This window comes from Corapipo altera, unplaced genomic scaffold (assembly GCF_003945725.1).
Source record: "Corapipo altera isolate COAL_440 unplaced genomic scaffold, ASM394572v1 2b, whole genome shotgun sequence".
NCBI lineage: Eukaryota > Metazoa > Chordata > Aves > Passeriformes > Pipridae > Corapipo > Corapipo altera.
This window is the reverse complement of record NW_020884874.1, coordinates 15,111,716-15,130,762: the sequence shown is the minus strand read 5'-3', so window position 1 is coordinate 15,130,762 and position 19,047 is coordinate 15,111,716. Positions and strand designations below refer to the sequence as shown.

The following is a 19,047-nucleotide window of genomic DNA, read 5'->3' as shown; positions in this document are numbered from 1 at the left end:
ATAAAAAAGATGAATCACCCTTTGAAGGTAGCAATTTCTCTCCATTGACTATAAATGGATCCCTTGGGTGATTTAACTGTCTGAAAGTTAACTTTTAGATGTCTAGTAGTGAAAGAGCCTACATATATTCAAGAAGCATGCTGAAAATGTGCAAACAAGGATTTTGCTCAAATGAAGACTTGAAATTACGAGTTTTCTATAAGATTTCAAAGGCTATTATCAGGAACAGCTGTTAATCAAGAAAACAGTGGTGACACTTAAAAATATGAATAACAATTACTATAGCATTTTGGGTGTGAGAAAAAGGGAGGAGAAGAACTACAGAGGGAAATACTTTCTTGAAAAAATATGGAAGGTATTCCCTGTCCAAATGAATCAAACAAAGAAACTAAATGATTTTAACATCAGAACAAAAGCTCGGTCTTTACAGATTTCACTTTCATATAATTTAAGATTGGGAATTTTAGTTGCTGTATGCATGTAACATTAATTTTTTTTTTTTAATTTCTGTTACTTCCATTTATAGATGTAGTGGAAAGGCATGGTAAGTTCAGTAATTTTCTCAAAAATCATAGAGGAGGCCTTGAACACAAGGATTAGAACCAATGACAGTGAATCCCAGGACTCTTTGTTCTAAAAATAATATCTGTATATATAAAATATATCTTTAAAAAACAGAGGGTCTTTCCTGTGAAAATGAAAGAGAATGAAGAATCAGAAGTCACTAAAGCAAGATTGCTTTAAAGTAATCATTATCTCAAGTATTGCAGTTTTTTGTTCCAGTATTTCTCATAATTTCAGGCATAGCACTTATAGAAGAAAGAGAATGCTCACTGAGTTCCTTAATTACAAGAGCCTAGCCTTCAGAGGTATGAGATACAAACCTAATACTTAGTTCTCATTGCTTTCAGTGGGAGTGAGGAACAGGAGTTAGGACCCAACACGTCTGTACCTTTGGGCCCAACTCCTGATAATTGATCTATTAAAACCTCTCCATTCTTTTCCCTCTAACTTTAAATTGAAATTATTATTGAAATCATAACTGCTGAAAAATGGTTATGGATTCACTGTCTTAGGTGATTGTCATTAACTTCTTGTTTCATTTTGGCAAAAAGATAAAGATATGAAAAACTTTGTGACTTGTGGTCAGAGATATTTGGGTTCAGTTTGACTTCCAGTGATTTCTATATTAAACATATTCACTATCTGCAAATATGTATAGTTATAAGAAATTATTATAGTGATTTTATCTATCCTAGGCTGTCTTTGTTTTGCAAAACCTGGCATATGCACTCTTTCTCGAAGACAACACAAAGTTTTAGCATTCTTGCAGTAGTTACTTTTGGCTTTTCTGACTTTAGCACTTAATGTTTCTTAGATGTAGTTGGAATAAGGACAGTTGAAATGATGCTATGTACAGATAAACCAAATACAAATAACTTATAAATTACTGAGCAGTGATCCCATGTGTTTATTACTTTTCATCATAACAGCTTATCAGTCCCCTCCATTCTGCTGCATGTATTTAGTTACAGTGTTTTCCTTTCTCTGTTTTAATTATTTTCCCTTGGATACTTCATATTGTGAAAAAATTGCATCTATACCAACTCCTAATATTCATGTTAATTATGCTAGAGGTAACTATATGATACCAATTTATTAAAGGTTATTTGGGGAGAGAAAGGCTGAATATGGCTTTCCATTTTATAATCTGCTTTTACAGTCCTTTCACACTCAAGTATGCAGCAATAACTATAATAGCCCATCATTTCCACACAATAACCCATCATTTTCACTGTCCTACTACTTAGTTCTTTGGGATTCCTCTTTGGATATTTCTAAACATAAATGTAGGATTATTTTTATCTGCTAAATGCCCATGATAAATAATGGCAGGAAGTGGAGGCAATTGAATTTTCAATTTTTTCAATTCAATTTTATTTTAATGTCAGAAAAGGCTGTGTGAGTTCTTACTTAATGGCAAAATTGCTAATACTTACCTTTTAACTCCTAAAAGACTTCAGTCTTTTGAACACAAAAACTAGAACAGCTTTCACAAGGTATGGATTGAAGTAAAGAGGGATTTTGTTGTAAAAATCTCAGTAAAATAGTTCTCAACAGATATATCATTTTAATTGGATTTAACTGTGCAGATCTGCCATGCAGCTAAAATATATTGCATACATTTCTGGACCCACAGTACTGGTTGTAGGTTAAAAGAGAAAAAACCAAAACACCTATAACTTTACCCATGCCTCTCTTGCCTGCCTCATCTGTACACTTGCTCACACTTGCATTGTGTGAGATATAAACCCACAGGAAAAGAAAAAGATATATCAAACAAGTTCCCAGCTGTGACTTTAATTGGATTTGGTGGCTGAGTGAAAACGCAGCAACTAACTGATGTTCACATAACCTCCAGGAATCTGCAACAATGAATCTCACACCTGTTCAATCACCAAGTATTTTCTGCTCAGAAACATCACTAAACCACGACAGGAATTTGGAAATAGATGGTTTTAAGGTCCCCTCCAACCCTAACCTTTCTATAATTCATTCAAAATAAATACCTATATGTATTTGTGTATATATGTGTATGCATATGTACACATATGCCCATGCATGCACATATACATACTATATATTATGTAGGTATAACTGCATGTAAATATGTAAAAGAATGCATCATCAAAAACAAAGGATGAACTCGAATCTCTTTGTATTAAGAATAGAAGACCGTCAAGTTGCTGCTACTTTTTGTTTGGTGCCTTGAGAAGCAAAATTTAATTGCTCCACCTACTCCATTGAAAACAGCATTTATATTTACATTATCAATCTGCATCCATCCTTCCTACACCTTCACTTTTAACCTATTGGTCCTTGCTTTCAACTTAATAGATCAATGGCCTCCCAACTCTGCAAGGTTATTTATAAATGCCTTGTTTTGTTGTCTGCGTGTTGAGGGAACATCTCTCAATAATATGCTTTACTCATAAGTTAGGATCTATGAAGAGTTCCAAAATTGTCTGTGATATTTTTAATGGACTTAAATGCATAGATACAGTGGAACACAGATGGATATATAGATTTGGCATTATCCATGTAATTTTCCCTTTTCTTCTTTTCTTATGCATCATAAAGATAACTGGTTGATAGTCAGTGTGCACCATAATATGACAATTTAAAGGATTTCGTTGGTACTGGTAATCACTGCACCACTGTACAGAGTCTTTTCTTAGGTAACATCAACCTTATCCAAAATCAGAGTTTTACTTTATATTAAGCAATTATTCATTTAATAGCACCCAGATCCTGAGTGCAACTGAAAAACTGAAATGTATGTTGGCTTCCAAGATATACTTTCTTAAAAGCCTAATTTTATTATCCATTAATTCCATCTACCACTGCCAAAAATTCAGTTCCATATAGGTCATTAAGACACTGTTTAAATTATTTTTTCCATTTGATATAATTTTGTTATCACTTTTAAGACTTGTGGATTACATCTAGATTAGTAAATCAAACTCAGTTCAACTGTTCCCTGAATACGATTTCTTCTGTCATAGAGTGATCCGCATCCAGTTCACTTCCTCAAGGTCGAAATGGGTTGGTTGTCGCCTGGCTGTCTGTTGGGAGTGGTCCCTGGCCCTTGTTAACTCCTAAATTGAGCCAATTAATTGTTTGAGACATTGCTACTTAGCACAAGTCCAAGTTGTCAGGGACTATTCAAAAAAATGTTGCAGGATATGTGTCTGAATTCCAGAGCCCAGTAATGTTCTCAGGCACCATTTAATTACTAGTGTGCATAAAACCTTTATGTCATAATATGTTCCTAAGGAAAGAATACCTGTACGGGTGTCAGTATATCTACTCATTCTTTCCTGAAAATGAGCATTTGCATTGTTCAGTACAGTTGCACAATCTCACCTCTTGATCCACAGCTGTTCTTTCTTAATGAAAAAGAGTTTGCTCATAGTTTTTCATGCACATGTACTAAGCAGAGAAACCCTTCCTCAGCACAATGACAGTCTAATGTCTGGAGAGTAACGACTGATAGCAAGAGAGAGACTCACATTTAACTTCTAGCATCTTACATGTCAAAACTGGAAGCCTGGAAAAAATGTTTGGCCTTCATGAAGTTTTCAGTCCTCTAAAAGCATATTTGGCAGTCTTACCTCATTCTGTTGATCCATATCTTGTTCCAAGATTCATGAAACATTTGATTTGAATTTACTTTTTGTAACAAACGACTCTGCAAAGAGCACATTTATTTTATTTCAATTATTTTTACTATCATTAGAGAATGACATCACATCTGAGCAGAATGAGATTTATCTGAAGACATTTTGCTGCCGCAGAGAGACACGGTAACAAAGTGTTGGTGCTGCTGGACTGTAGGATTCCTTCTGTTTAAATAACTGCTATATAGGTATGAGGAAGTGAACAGTCATAGGAGTGGTATTTCCACATGTTACATTCTGGGGTGGCATTACTTCTCTCTATATCCAATTGGAATATTCATCTGTCTACAATGTGTTTAGTTGTTTGATAATAACAATTTTAGAAGTATTTTATTTTATCTCATGATCTTTTGAATTAGAAAGATATAGTTTGACACTTAATTTATTAAGGTTGCTGCTGACAAATAGAACTCAAAAGATCAGGGAAGAAAGAAAACTCATATGATTTGCTGTTGTCATAAAAATTCAATTTATCCACAATGTCTGGACATGACATTTTTGATACACATAGAAAGACACTTCCTAGATTGAGAAAATTAAGGTAATTAAATTTTGTCTTGTATTCCTTACCATGCAATAAAAAATCTAAAATATTAATAAACCAAGTCAGAATTAATTTATTCAAGACATCTCAAGTGATTTAATAAACACCAATGACAGAAGCTTCGCAGAGCTTGAGGTCCGTAGCTTATTTTCAGTTAAGTATTCATGTTACCATCTAGTGTTTTAAACCTTCTACTCATCCTTGCAGCATATTTCTTGCCTTTCAGGCAGTGGAAGAAGCTACTTGTGTGTTAATGTGACACTTTTTCTTCTGATGAGAACATTCCCATGAGATTAAAACCAAAATATTTCACTATTTCAGTTGTCATCTGATGTAATTTGTTGTTAGAAAACTGTTTACAATATCATATACGAAAGAGATATCTGTAGCAAAAATGCATGGAATGATTATGCCTGTAAATGTTGTGGAACTGTATGAACAGATTAGGCATAGAAATGTGTGCCCATTTTTGTGTTTGCAATTACGTCTTTTTGAGCAATCAAGCCCTAATAAAAGTTTAAAAAAAATTTTAAAAAAACCAAGTTAAATGAACCTTTTCATCTTATCTCATAGTAGAAAAGTAAAGTCTACATTTGAAATGAGAAGCAAATAACTATGCAGTGCTCTGCTGCATTTCTAAAGCAGTCAGATAAACGTATGTCCAATAATAATAACAGTAATCTGGATAATGACTTCTCATGATTCATGGACTAATCTGGTTGTCCACTGGGAGCATTAAAAGCATCCTGCCTTCCTCTCATTTACATCATGGATATGTGTCCAACTGGCCACTGCTGGAGTCAAGATAGCAGACACCATTAATCCTAATGGTCTGATCTGCTGAAGCCAATTCTTCGGTTCTATTTGTGAGCCATCTGTACTGCAGAAAACCACTTGTGCTTTATAACTTAAAGAGGAGAGAAAAAAGGAAAGAAAAGAAATTTGACTTAGGTTATCCCCTTTAACATATTTCATCAAAAGAATGAATAAAATATTTATTCAGCTACTGTCCTTTGCAATCCCATCAAAGTGAATATAGAGACATTTAATAAGACATGGAGACATTAAAGAAGCCTTTTATCAGAGTGGATAGGAACCTGCTCAGAACAAACATTTTGGCCTAAGGGAAAGTTTTTGATGTGTGAAGCTTAAGATTTTTGTGCTTAAAACACTCTGATATTGGATCATGTGGTCAATTTGCATGAAATAAATTATTTTCTTAGAACTTGTAAAACTATAAAATAAAACTTGACAAGTCATTAGCAATAAGTGGTACCATACTGGCAGTATATTCACACTGGTGCAGTCATTAGAAAACTGCTGCTACAGTAAAGAACAAGAAGATAATGGAGCCAGCCTTCAGTTTGACCTAGAGGTGTTAGATCATTGCCTCACACTGTAGATACTACACAGCAGTCCAAATCATTGATTATCCTTCATTACTCATCCACTCAACAATCTGAGCCACTGCTCTTTATCATCTTTCACATGAAACAACTAGTCCAACTTATAGATCAATTTTCCTACCTGGGGGTAAGTGATCTAGTTTAGGGGGGAAAAAAAAGTGATCTTTAGTCTGATCAAACCTAACAGAAAGTATAGGATTACCCACTCTTTATTAATTTTTATGTTGGTTTTTTGTTTTCATTCTGAACTAGAAATTCAGTTGATGAAGTTTCTGTATTTTGGCAAATGTTATTAACATAATTTTTCTATTTTGGTTGGTAACAAAAGTGTTCAGTGGATCATTAGTTGAGTTTGCAACTTCAAGATTTTTTTTTTTACGACATAAAGTGTTTGGAAAATCATAGCTAAATACCTGGATTCCTAAAGTTTGCCTAACATTCATTTTAAGACTATAGTTATTCTAATATGAGATTGGTAAATATCCACTTTTCATTATTGCCAAGACAGGAATTATGTGTAAAACCCGATTTTTACTATTTGTTGCAAAGCACCTTCAAGCATTGATTTTACCAATGTGTTAACATTTTCTCAGTAGCTCAGGCACGAGTCAAGTCTGAGCTACTCTGTACGTGATATTTTATACAAATTACTGGATGAACTAAACCACATGCCTGCAATTGTACATATGCTGATGAGATGCAATAACATTAAGACCATGATGCTCAAATCCCACTGCTGTCTCCAAGATGATGTTTTTCTCATGCATTCCCCATGAGTACACATACCTTTGTAAAATGAGAGGGGTAAGTAAGATGCTGCAGTTTCCAAGGCCCATTAAGATCTTAATTTCTCTTCTGAGAAATAAAGCATGAGGCATGACTTTGAGCTTCTGATGTGGAGCTGGAGCTGAGATTTAACAACCTGATTGCATGTGAACTCTGGTGCAGTGAATGTATGCTGGTACCTAAGACTGAATCAATATTATATTTAACTACTTAATTTTATTTCTCATGTCACAAAAAAATGTACTTTCCAAATGACAATGACGTGATAGCTACTGAGAATAAATGTCAGAGAAAGGAATTAAAAGGAAATGAGACTGAAAACATGTTAGAAACTAGAAAATAAGTGTAAGTAATAAGAGTAGGCTAAATCAGCTTGAGAATCTTTGTAGAAATGAAGTGAAAAATATTTTGTTATAAAGCATGATATCTGCACGTAGGCTGAGACAGTACAGGAAGTCCCAGCTGAACAGTCTGAGAGAGTAGAGGTGTTTCAACCAGCAGCTGGAATCAGGACCTCAGTGTTTACAATGCATGACATGGTTGGTATTGCCTAATTAAGAATAACCCTTAAGGATGAGAAACATCATCATTTTACTGGTGTTTCAAGGAGTTCATAATAAGTGGACTTTAGGGAACTGCTGAAGATCATTTGTTTGACAGAAGAAAATAAGCCTTTACTGTAGAAGAGGTATCATGAATATGTAACCTTATTATCAAAGTATTATAGTTCAGTTTTGAGTTTAATGAAGAAAAATAAAACTGTAAGCATTTCAGCATATGCTTGAGTCACCTAGACTTCATTGATTTCAAATGTGTCTCTTAAAAATAAATTACTCTGTTTGTTGAGAAATACATTTCCTTCCTAAGGTGTCAGAAAGATAATAGCTTTTATGCACAGTGTAATATTTTAAACATGAACAATTTTGAAAAGAGTTCAGAATTGTCTCCCAGTGAAACTGCTCAGCCTGTTAGTGAATACATTTTCTATGCTTCTTAACCCGTATACTTGTACGCAGGACATAAGGAATTTGTACCACCTCGTCTTCTTCTAGAACACAGTCCAAGAAAGAAACCAGCAGCTGTTGACGGCAAGTTTGAGTTTTTCTACTTTTATTGGCTTCTTCTCATTAACTTGTCTATCTGTCCTAATGGATTTTTTAATTATTATTTTTATTTTTTGTAAGTATAACCTATATTAAAAAGCTGATCTAATAATTAGGGTTGGGACACTGAAATATGCGCAATACCTAAGTGTTCCTTGTGGTAGTAGCCACCCACAGATGGTTTGGGGGATTTCCTGAGTGAAACAGATTACAGAATTGAGGCCTAATATGTAAAATGCTTTGAATGGTGTTCAGCCATGAGTTATCTAACTACAAACATAATCAACATTATCCTCTTAATATACTTTGGATTACTCTTTCAGCTATTGTTATTCGGTAACGTTTCTATGCATTATCTGCAATAATGAACATAATATTTCTGGCTCTGCATTTATCAACCCTATTTCTATTGTTAAAACCAGTAAAAGACAAATACAAAGTCAGATCTTACCTTCAAGAGATTAAAACATAATCCCTGCCATTTAATTATATTGTTTATAGTCTAACCATAACAGTAAAGTGGTTGAAATACGCATTTTAATTTTAAAATGGACTACATCCAATGACTTAGAATTACTACTGCAATATACATTCTTGGTCTTTATACCATACATTTTAGTAATACAAATTTAATAACACATGAATCTTTTCAAGTAATTGTATAGAAGTTTTCATATGATACTTCAGAGTAATTCAGTCACACCACAGTATTTGTTAATCTCTCTCATGGCGGTCTTAGTTCTACATTATCCAGAAATCAATTGTAGTCTAAGAGAAAAACAGATGGGATGGCAGCAGAATAAGTAACAAGAGCTACAAGATTTAACTGCATTTGGAAACAGAAAATGAGACTTAGATTTTGGCAGGACCTGTGACTAAAACAAAGCGTTAATTAGATATTTCTGTGATGTGATTATTGTGACCAGAACATTTGGACAAAAATAGTTATGTGGCTTATTATCTCTTTCTCCAAAATCTCGTTACCTCAAATGAATATTTCTTTTTAAATATGTTGTTTAAAGGAGTGTAGAACTGCTGTTATTGTGACACGATATAGTTTATAAATAGATTTGCAGTCCTGTTTATTTTAGGAAAGTGCCTGATCCCTGCTTATCAGCAGAAAGAAGTCCCTGCAATGTTAAACGCTGTTATCCACCAATTAACCGTAATGGAAAAAAGACATAATAGAACAAGACTGCCACATTTGCTGAGTGATAAACTTCTGCTTTAAATATAACTGTTATACAAGATGAACTAGCATTAAATTAACATTAGGTTCTTGATTTTCAAAATCATGAGGAGCATGCAATTACTGCAATTGCACTTAGAAATTACTATTTATGACCAGTTATACATTTATGTGTTTCATTAGCTCATTTATGTGTGCAATTGAGGTAATTGGGAATGTAAATTAGATACCCCTTTGGCAAACAAATTGGGGGGGCATATTATCTGCTCAGAACCATAAAACTGAATTTCCTTTAAAGCTCAAGGCTGGTCACTGAGATACAATACTGCTCATGCAAGAGTTTTAAAGGAAATGAAGAAGGCAGAATTACTTGTAAAATGCTACTGTGAAAAGCTGTTATATTGTGCTATTCTGTGTTTTCCATATATGAGAAAATATGTCACACTGCCTTTAGAAACCCTAAACCCTGAAGTTTTATTTCAGCCCTGAGGAAAAAAAATAAGTAATTTATGGGAATATTTGGCACAAGATCAGAAGGGAAAAAGAGGACTAGGTAGAGAAACATAAATCTCTGAAATAGATAAAGAGATATCTCCATGTGACTTCTTAGTGCTTACACACCTTTATGACTGGTACATCACTAAATATCCCTGATCAGGAGAAGGGGCAGATTGAACCATAGATCCTTCTTATCATAAATATAATTGAAAATAGTATATTAAGTTCGCAGAAAAGGGAATAAGTAGAAGCATTTATTAACTGAGAAATGCACTTTTTATAAAAAAGACTGGCCCAGCCTCTGACAGAAGAAACCAGTTCCAAAAAAAATGGTAAAATGGTAGGAAGTAACAGAATGGTTAGCCCACAGGAAATTTATGAAACCAATCTATTTACACCCTGGGCTTTCCAACTCAGTGATAGTCAGACACTATATACATAATCATGCCACTGGTGAAGGCTGAAAGGATCTTACTCTTTTTCTAGAGTGACATGTTTTCACTTTTACTCTGTTTTGCCACTGCTTTCTTACATGACCTTGGTCCATTCTTGTTTTCTGATAAGGTGAAAATAGTGGCAGTAAATGTGCCAGATATCTCCAGAATTTTTAGATTTTTTGATACCTTCAAATAGAAAGCTTTTCCTGTATACTATCCTATGCCCTGTAGATACTATGTTCTGCTGAATTCTTGAGGTCTTAGAAAAAGAGTATATCGTTATTATGTATTAAAACTCAAACTTTCTCTCCTTGCCATTACCATTTGCTCTTCCTTCACCTCCACAGCAAATTTTTTGGAAAAGGGGTAATTATGTAAGACAATCCCAGTTTGTATACTATATTCTAGTAGTATTCAATAAATGGCATTAAAGTGTGTATGTGAAATTTTCAGCTATCTCCTGGTCAAAACACAAAATGCTTTGTATTCATCCAGTCAGAAAGAAAAAGAACAGATCATTGCTCTCCTATTTCATGGTTCTTTGGCTCTTTTCAAAGATCTTACCATCAAAGTTCAACAAAGAGTTTGAAGTTTCAGGTCACCAACAGAAGAGAATAATAAAACAAAACAAAAGATCCTGTAACAATAAACAAGAGAAACAGGAAAAGGAAATTTGTGTAGAGAAAGGCATTGATACCTAACTTCTACCTAGTTTTCAAGCTTGGAAACCTTGTTTGGTAAACTGCAAAGTGAAATAACTTCTAAATTCTTTATCTTATCTTTTTCTGGAGCTTTTACAAGGACTTGGGAACAGTGCTCTCAGCTTAGCTGACACTCTGATGCTGCCATCTAGGGAGGACACTGGTGTCGCCTGTAATTTGAACAGATCAGTTCTCCATGGCTTCCTGAACTTTGACTTTAATATTTTTCTTCTTCCTTGACTGTACTCTTCTCCACCTCTTTTAACTCTAGATTTCTTGTGTTTTGTTATTCACTGGTATCCTAAAACTGCTTTGCAGTGTATACTGATCCCCTGTGATTCTCTCTCTCAGGTCTTGACTTTTTCACTCAGCTCACGTAGCTTTTAGCTTCCTCCATTCCCCATTCACCTAAGAAGGACTCTCCTTTCTGATAGTCCTCTCATGTTAAGCTCTCTGACATGGCAGGGTAATCTCTCAGGAAGATGCTGCAGTTAGACAAGAAATGTCAAAACTAAGCTCAGAGGCTTAGGTAGTTATCCATAAGGCTTCATGTTAATTGCTCCAGAATAGTATGTCTTTGCCTTCTCACAAGATCACAGCACTTTTGTGAGAAGCCTTTATCAAAATGTTTCTCCTGGTGGAAGGAATCTTAATGAATATTACATATGATCTCAAACAGACTTTGCTTTATACCACTTTGAAGAGCCCTGTATCATGAAAAACCTCAGAATGGCCTTGTATCTGAGTATGATTTTCCAGGTTGTATTGTCCTAGAACTCTGTACTTGCATCTTGAAGTAAGATAGCACTGATAATGGAAGAGTCATCAACATAACCATTCTGATTTGTTAATGCATTGTGACAGGCTCTGTCATATCCCCCTTCTTTGACTGAAGTATACCGGCTGTTCCTTGCCATCTTGCTGGTATTTGTGATATTAAATGAAGGAAAAAAAAAAGAAAAAAATTAAAGTTTCTGAAGCATCTTCAGGGAACCTATGAGGAAAAGATATTTTTTCTAGGTCACTGTTTGAATCCTCTAATGACAAATTTTGCAGAATGTAATAAAGTGAATTGCTGTGAAATATGTTTAACTTCCTCCAAAACTCCTGCGGAGGCTGAATTGGCAACTACATCTATGTTTATTGCTGTATAGAATGTACACTATCCGACTATCTTAAGAATTTCTAGTCTATACCCCTGTTCATGAATATAATATTACAGAATATAGCCAAGAATATTTAAATTACTAAAGTCAATACAAATTTTGACAAAGCTTCCTTGATGTATAGAAGTGTATAAATCTTGTACAAATCAATCTTCTGTACAGTCTGTTGATGTCTGCCTTCTCTTCTGTACAAAGATTGTTCTATTAAAAAAACTCATTTTTTTCCTTTGTACTATAAAATCAATTGCCCTAAAAAAAAAATCCTTCCAGTGAAAGACAGTGATTCAAGATACAACCAAAACCTTTCCAAAAAGCACAATTTTGAAAAAATTCTTCCAATTTGAAGTATTCCTAATAATACTGACATGAGTTGTGGATAAAAATCCATTTTCTGATAAATTTTAATCCAAGAGAGAATAAAAATAATAATAATAAAAAAAAGATAAAAATAGTGCTATGAGAAATAGCCCAATACAACAGGCTAGGTTTTAATCTAGGTTATTAGATGGAACAGTTTGGTTAGTTTTAACACATTATATGTAGCATAACAAGGTTTTTTGAGAAACATGGGCCTTAAATCTCCATGAGTCTGTACTGAAGACAGTAAAACCTTTGAAATAATACGAACAAGGTTTCAAAGTGAGTTATTTAATGATTTAGATTAGACATATAAGCAGTACATTCTAATGATTTAGCTGAGATGAAAAAAACCCTAAATTGTCATGGTTTCAGAAAGCCCTTGACATTTTCCTTAATGACATGAGGCTCTTCTGTACTACTTTTATTCTATCATAAAATACAAAAAGTTAAACAGACACTAGAAAAAAACTTACTCAAATGTAGAAAGGTATTTATGAAGATGCCTATTTTGATTAGACATATTTGGTTTCTCATCATTAATATTATTAATAATAATAATACAATTTACAATATTAGATTATCCATTTTAAATATTCACCAAAATTTACCCAATAAAATAAAAACAATTAGTTCTGAAGATTATTTTAACTTTTTCAAATGCTTTTTAAATATTACAGAAAAGCAATAATATTTTGCATATATTGTACCTGCAAATGGAAAAATACTTACTTGGTTGAGATTCTCTGGGCTTTCAAAAGCAGAAATTCCATTTTTCTTTGGAAAGAAAAGAGAAACTCCTGCAGAAGAGGTCCTGCATCATTCCATTAATAAAGCTCAGACATTCTTGCTCAAAAGTAAGCCCCATAAAAAGTGACAACAATATCCTTCCCAGCACTGGTAACACAATTGGTGCTGCTGTTGATTCATGTTACCTAGTAGGAATGTTAGTCATAAGGATGGAGAAGGCTAACTGCTGCCTTAACTCTGTTGGTTTGCTCTCTTTAGTGAAGGTTGTACCACAAGTCAGTGTTCCCCTGGGAATTTAATTCTCTGTCAAATCATATTTGCATCATGTTTGCCATTGACTACTGTCCAGTGGATTTCCTATTACTGGTCTTGTCTTGTAAATTGGCCTGCCCTCTCTTTTTTCTCTTGGCATGCATGCTCTGGCTTCATTGCACTGGTATTTTTATCCCTTTACTCCCCACTGTGTTTTTTAGTGAGGGCAACATATGGCTTCATGCTATTAGCAAACAGTTCTGATGCTTAATTCAACAGAGCCATGAAAAAGGAGCCTATAATCACTACAGGAAGAAATGAGAAACATTTATGTAGGTCACATGAAAACATTAGGAATTTCAAGCATGGTACTGCTATTACATAGATTCTGCAGACCTCAAAAATATCTCCATAAACAATCTTCACAGCTGCCAAATAGTGTTTCAGATTGGGATTTGAAAACAGTAAAGCAGCTTCAAAAAGCAAAGTCAAGCTGGAGAAATTGCCTAGGATTTCTGCTATATCTCAAATTATCCATGTGCCTCAATAATCTCTCACTTGCTCGATATGAGAACAAATCATATTTCATTACTCTGCTGAAAAAAAAAAAAAGGTGCTACTTAAACAGAGCTTTGCAAAAAAATGCACTTCATTTTGGCCTAAGCATTCACCTGTAAGTTAGAGAGAGCATGTGAGTGTGTATGTGTGTGTGCACGTGTATGTGTTTGTGTGTTAAAAGAAGCAATTCTAAGAACTTTAATATTATTTAGGTTTCTTTGATCTTTCTTGACCTTTCTGTAGTTTGGGTGAATCTAGAGAGAATTATTTCTCATAGAGAAAATAACTGGACCAACAAGGACACAGAAAGGGATTTTTTTCAAAGAGACAGTTGAGGTAAATTTTTAATTGACATTTAGACTTAATCTTAAAACTATGAGTTTCCATGACATCCTAAGTTAAGCAGAAATATTTCCTTGCATTGTTTTTCCATTCCTCCAGAAGCTTTGTAACCCTAAAGGGACCTTATTTTGTGAATGTGTTAAATTGTTTGGAATTGAAAATGCAACATTGTCAGTCTCCACTCTAAGCAAAACACAAAGGGGAAAGAAATATCATCAAAAACTGAAACACAACTAGTTATTTTAATATTTAAAAGGGTATCCAAATTCCACTGAAATCAACAGCAAAACTTTCATTGAGTTCAGCAGGAAAAGTATTGCAGTCACCAGTAAAACAAAGAACAACTGTAAACCCGTAAAAATTAATAAGGAATGGTCTTTTAAAATTATGCCAGTGACATCTTAAGATGTACAGAGCTGTTTGGAGAAAACCAGAATTAAGTTACTGTGTTCAGTCTGAATTATGGTTTCTCAGGAAAAGTTAAGTAAATGTTTGTTTTGTTCTGGTTTGTGTGTAAGTGACTATACACATATTTTGCTGCTCTTTAATTCTACCAGGATGAGAATCAGTAGGCAAGAAAAGGTGTTGTAGTATTTCACGAAGTCAGGCAATATCTAAAATCTCTCACAAGAGCTTTTCTCCTGAGATTTCCTGGCAACAGGGGTTTAGATAAATGTAGATAAGCTCTATATAAGTACCTGAACTTAAGAAAGGTTTGGTGAACCAAAACATCTCCAGACTTCTGGCATTCAGTCCCACTAGTCAGTGTTTGCTGTATGCATGCCTCTGCACAAGAAGGAAATCGTGGCTGTGTTTTGCTGCCCTCCTTACCTTGGTTTCTGAGAGGAGACGGGGTGAGCTGACAATTCCTTTGAGTCAGTTTTTCCATAAACACATGAACCATCAGGAGCAATTCAGAGAAGAAACTTTCAGAGCACCTTCTTCTTCCAGTTCCTATGCAGCATTCCCATGACACTATGCCCAGTAACTCATGAGCATCCCTAAATTTAGATTCCACTCATTGCTGGCACAGTAGCAGATCAGTCTCACAAGGCCTGTTTTCAAGTACTGCATTGTTAACATGCTTCTGCTATCTCCTCTCCCACTGTTGTTCAAGAATTAGTTGCTGTTCAATGAGAACAACACAAAGACATTGTCAAAGATGAGTAAATAAATAATTCCATCTTAGATGCTTCTTTGCTCTAATGGCTGTTCAGTTCAGTCACTTCTCAGGAAAACTACTCTATGCTGCTTGTTCTTATTCTTCGCCTAGGAAAAAATTTACCTGAATTTCCCATTCAGTAGTACATCACTGCTTTAATTCACATTTCTTGTGATCACTGTACTTCTTATACTACGTAAAGCTCAACTTCTGCCAGAGCCTACAGAAAAAAAAACCTTGATTAAGTGAAAAGTCCATTGCTTGCCTGGCTGACTGATTCTGTAATGTACTCTACCAGCTGCATATATCCCTATTTCATTCTTGTAAAGGTATTGCAGGTTTTTGAAGATGAGGTCTTTTTGTCTTACACCCTATCTGTAAAATGTGGTTCAGGACTAGCACTCCTGGTGTGTGCTAGTTTAAACGTAAACCTGCAGGAGAAATGAACCCAACTCAAAAGAGATTATAAGTCAGAGTTACAATTTAATAAAAATAATACAATAAATACAATTATACAGACAAACAATTGGTTTTAAACCACAAAACCCAGATGTATAACCCAGTACCCTGGGGCAGGAACAGAATGGTGTTCTTTGGCCGCTGTGTTGAGCCCCATATTGATCCCCCTGAGTCCAAAGTAAAAGGAAAGGAAAATCTGTTGATGAGAGTGCTGGTCACAGTCTGGTCGAGGTTCTGGTCCTCCTCTGGATCCAACAAGTGGACCCAGAAGTCCCAAGACCCCAAGATTATATACACTCAGGTTCGAGTGGGAATGCCCAGTACCTCCTCCAGGGTAGGGAGTTCCTCAATGGGTGATTGTGAGTCATGAGATATTTTTGGCATCCTTGATGGGTCATTAGCAGACATGACCGCTCAGGCTGGTCAGGTTGCACAGGAAAGTGGAGCTGTGGAACAGCTTAGGTGAAATCTGAAGCTGAGAGACTTCCATTTTGAGGAGACATCCACAGTTCCTAGCACAAGTTTCTCGAATGGCGTGTCAGAAAGAGAGAGAGAGAGAGAGAGAGAGACTCCTTGGAACCCTAGAGATAGCCAATAACAAAAATATTCAAATATACAAGAAAATGAAGCTCCAAACAAGTTTGTGGAGGATGAACACAGCTGTAGTGCTCTATACATGTCTAAGAAACCTGAGTATCACAAAGCACACTCCTGAAGACCTAAGCACATAAAACACCAGGAGAAACATTCTGTAGAATGCATGTAAGGATTTTCTGTTTCATTTTCTGAAGACAACAACTAGAGAAATGTCTTGAACAAATCTGTTTAAAGCAGAAAGGGCTGTAACACATCAAGATTATGCTTAACATTAAATCCTACTTTCAGAAAATCAGAACAAGTGTGGTTTGGGGAGACCCTGAATATTGGTAAATACATTGCCTCCACGATAGGCAAAATAGAAAATTTATGAAACCACCATGGACAGACTGTGGAATTCATGTACTCTATAGAGCCAGTAATTTTTAAATTTTTCAAAAATCAAATTTGCATATATTTATTTTGGTTTAGGAAGATGTTATACAGATTAATTTTTTTCCTCATTTGTATGTATTTTTTCATGCAGAAGAAAAGTCTATTGTGGTACCTAGAGACGTGAAAAGTAAGTTGGTTTTTTTAATTATATTTCCCTTGTCTTCATGTTAGTTTATGCAAGAAGTAGGAGTATATTTTCTTCTTGGATCTGAAAAGACTTCCATACCTTAAATATTTTTCAATTAAGGAAAAGACTCTTGCTTCAAGGTTTATGGTTCTCTCTTTTGTAAGATAGTAAAATTTGGTTTCTTATCCACATATGTAACAGTAAAACATCACAAAATTTTAGTTTCTCTATGTATAACTACATCAACACCCAAAGCCATGCAGTACAACCTGATGGTAACAAATTTGGTTTTTCATGGATGAGCAATTAAAAGAACACTTAGATTAGCTACTCTTGTATTCTTGTATTCTTCCCCATCAAAAAAGGAATTCATTTCCCAAAGGAAAAGTAAGAATTACAGCTTCCTCATATCCTCTACTGAACTCTCAGTTTTCTAATTAAAAACATTAATGAAATTAGTAATTAAATTGTTGTAGCTTGTTGTAAAAAAAGGAAAAATATTCCCCTTATTTCTACTGTTGTTCAGTTAATTGACAAAATAGAGGCAGATGCTTTTAAAAGAACAAGTCATGTTCTTTTGTAATGATACTTTAACAGCAACTCTCTGTGAAAAAGTGAAGTCTTGTAATGATAGTTTCAAAGATTCAATTCATAAAAGGTGTTATAAAGATATATTGTACATGCAGGCTTATCATGGCATTCTACACTTGTTCCCAAGTACCACTTTCAAGTTTTGCTGCCACTCAGTTAGACTTTACAAAAGAAGCAGAACAGGCGCGTGGCTATTGAGTCACCACAAAAAACTCTTAGTTTCACCATGTTAATGGGCATAACTTCCTGAATTAGTAGTTACTTAATTAATAATCTGGTGTACATACTTATTCCAGTTCTATCCTTTGCACCACATTCACTCTCAGAGTATTAAGCTGTCCTTCTGAGCTGCTGGTAGTAAGTGACCAGGTTATCAAATCTAGAACGTATTGCAGTTAGAGAAGGAGTCCCATCCCAAATGTATACATACATACAAACATACACATTTGTGTGTGTGTATCTATGTAAAAATAGTCAACTGAACTTCTATTTCCTTTTTTAGAGAGAAAAGAGGAAAAGAAGAAGACCGATGAAAAAAGGAATAGGACTGAAACAAAGATGAAAGGTATGAGTTGGAAATGTTTTTCACTGACCTTATTCAGCTTTTACTCACACTCCTGGCTCATTTCTCTTTGTTTTCTGATGTGTTAATCCTATGCTTCTGGCTCTGTACTGTCCTTTTCTTAGTTGCTTAGTCACTGTTTACATGTTACCACTTCTTCAGTATCTAGTATCTGATATGTTCAGCATCCAATATTTTCCAAACTTATTTTTGGACAAATAAAATGTCTTGTTTGGTGGCCATTTATAGGCTTTTTAAACAATTTAGTAGAGTCTGTATATAGCAGGACATAGCGATACTGCAATACACAAAACTCATGGAAGATATCATTCGATTCATGGCACATCACTTTCCAAAAGTGAGTTAGATTGATTTATTTATTTATTTTATTGAATCAGAATCGAAACTTACAGTGACCAAACCTCAAAGCCATGATATCCATCTAAATAATATTTTGATCATTCATTCCCAGGAAGCATCTGAAATCCACTAAGGTCTTGTTTCATGTGAAAATATTTAAGTCATTCATTATTTTTTAATGATCTCATTGCTACTGGAGCTTAAGCTAAAAGGTACCACAGTCATGCACTGATGATTTTCACCTAGCCTTTGATGAATTATTAAGGGTCCAAATCATCCATAGTTGATGCATACTGATTAATTTTCATTTTCAGCTGATTGATCTGGGGCTAGTTGGCTGCAAATGCTATAAGGGAATAATCTGAACTAAACTCCCAAATAAGTCACACTTTTTTCAGCATGTGCCCAACAGGACTTGACTGAC

At 34.7% G+C, this 19,047-nt stretch overlaps 1 protein-coding gene across 1 annotated transcript in view; it reads left to right on the top strand.

Moving 5' to 3' along the window:
- The window catches only part of LOC113941222 (triadin-like), a 37,874-nt gene extending 18,929 nt beyond the window's left edge, over positions 1–18,945 (top strand). Inside the window, exons 5-8 of the mRNA XM_027632385.1 lie at positions 7,994–8,065; positions 17,075–17,110; positions 18,204–18,266; positions 18,938–18,945. Of these exons, the coding sequence (XP_027488186.1) occupies positions 7,994–8,065; positions 17,075–17,110; positions 18,204–18,266; positions 18,938–18,945 (179 nt within the window). The remainder of the gene's footprint in view (positions 1–7,993; positions 8,066–17,074; positions 17,111–18,203; positions 18,267–18,937) is intronic.
- Positions 18,946–19,047: the final 102 nt, after the last annotated feature.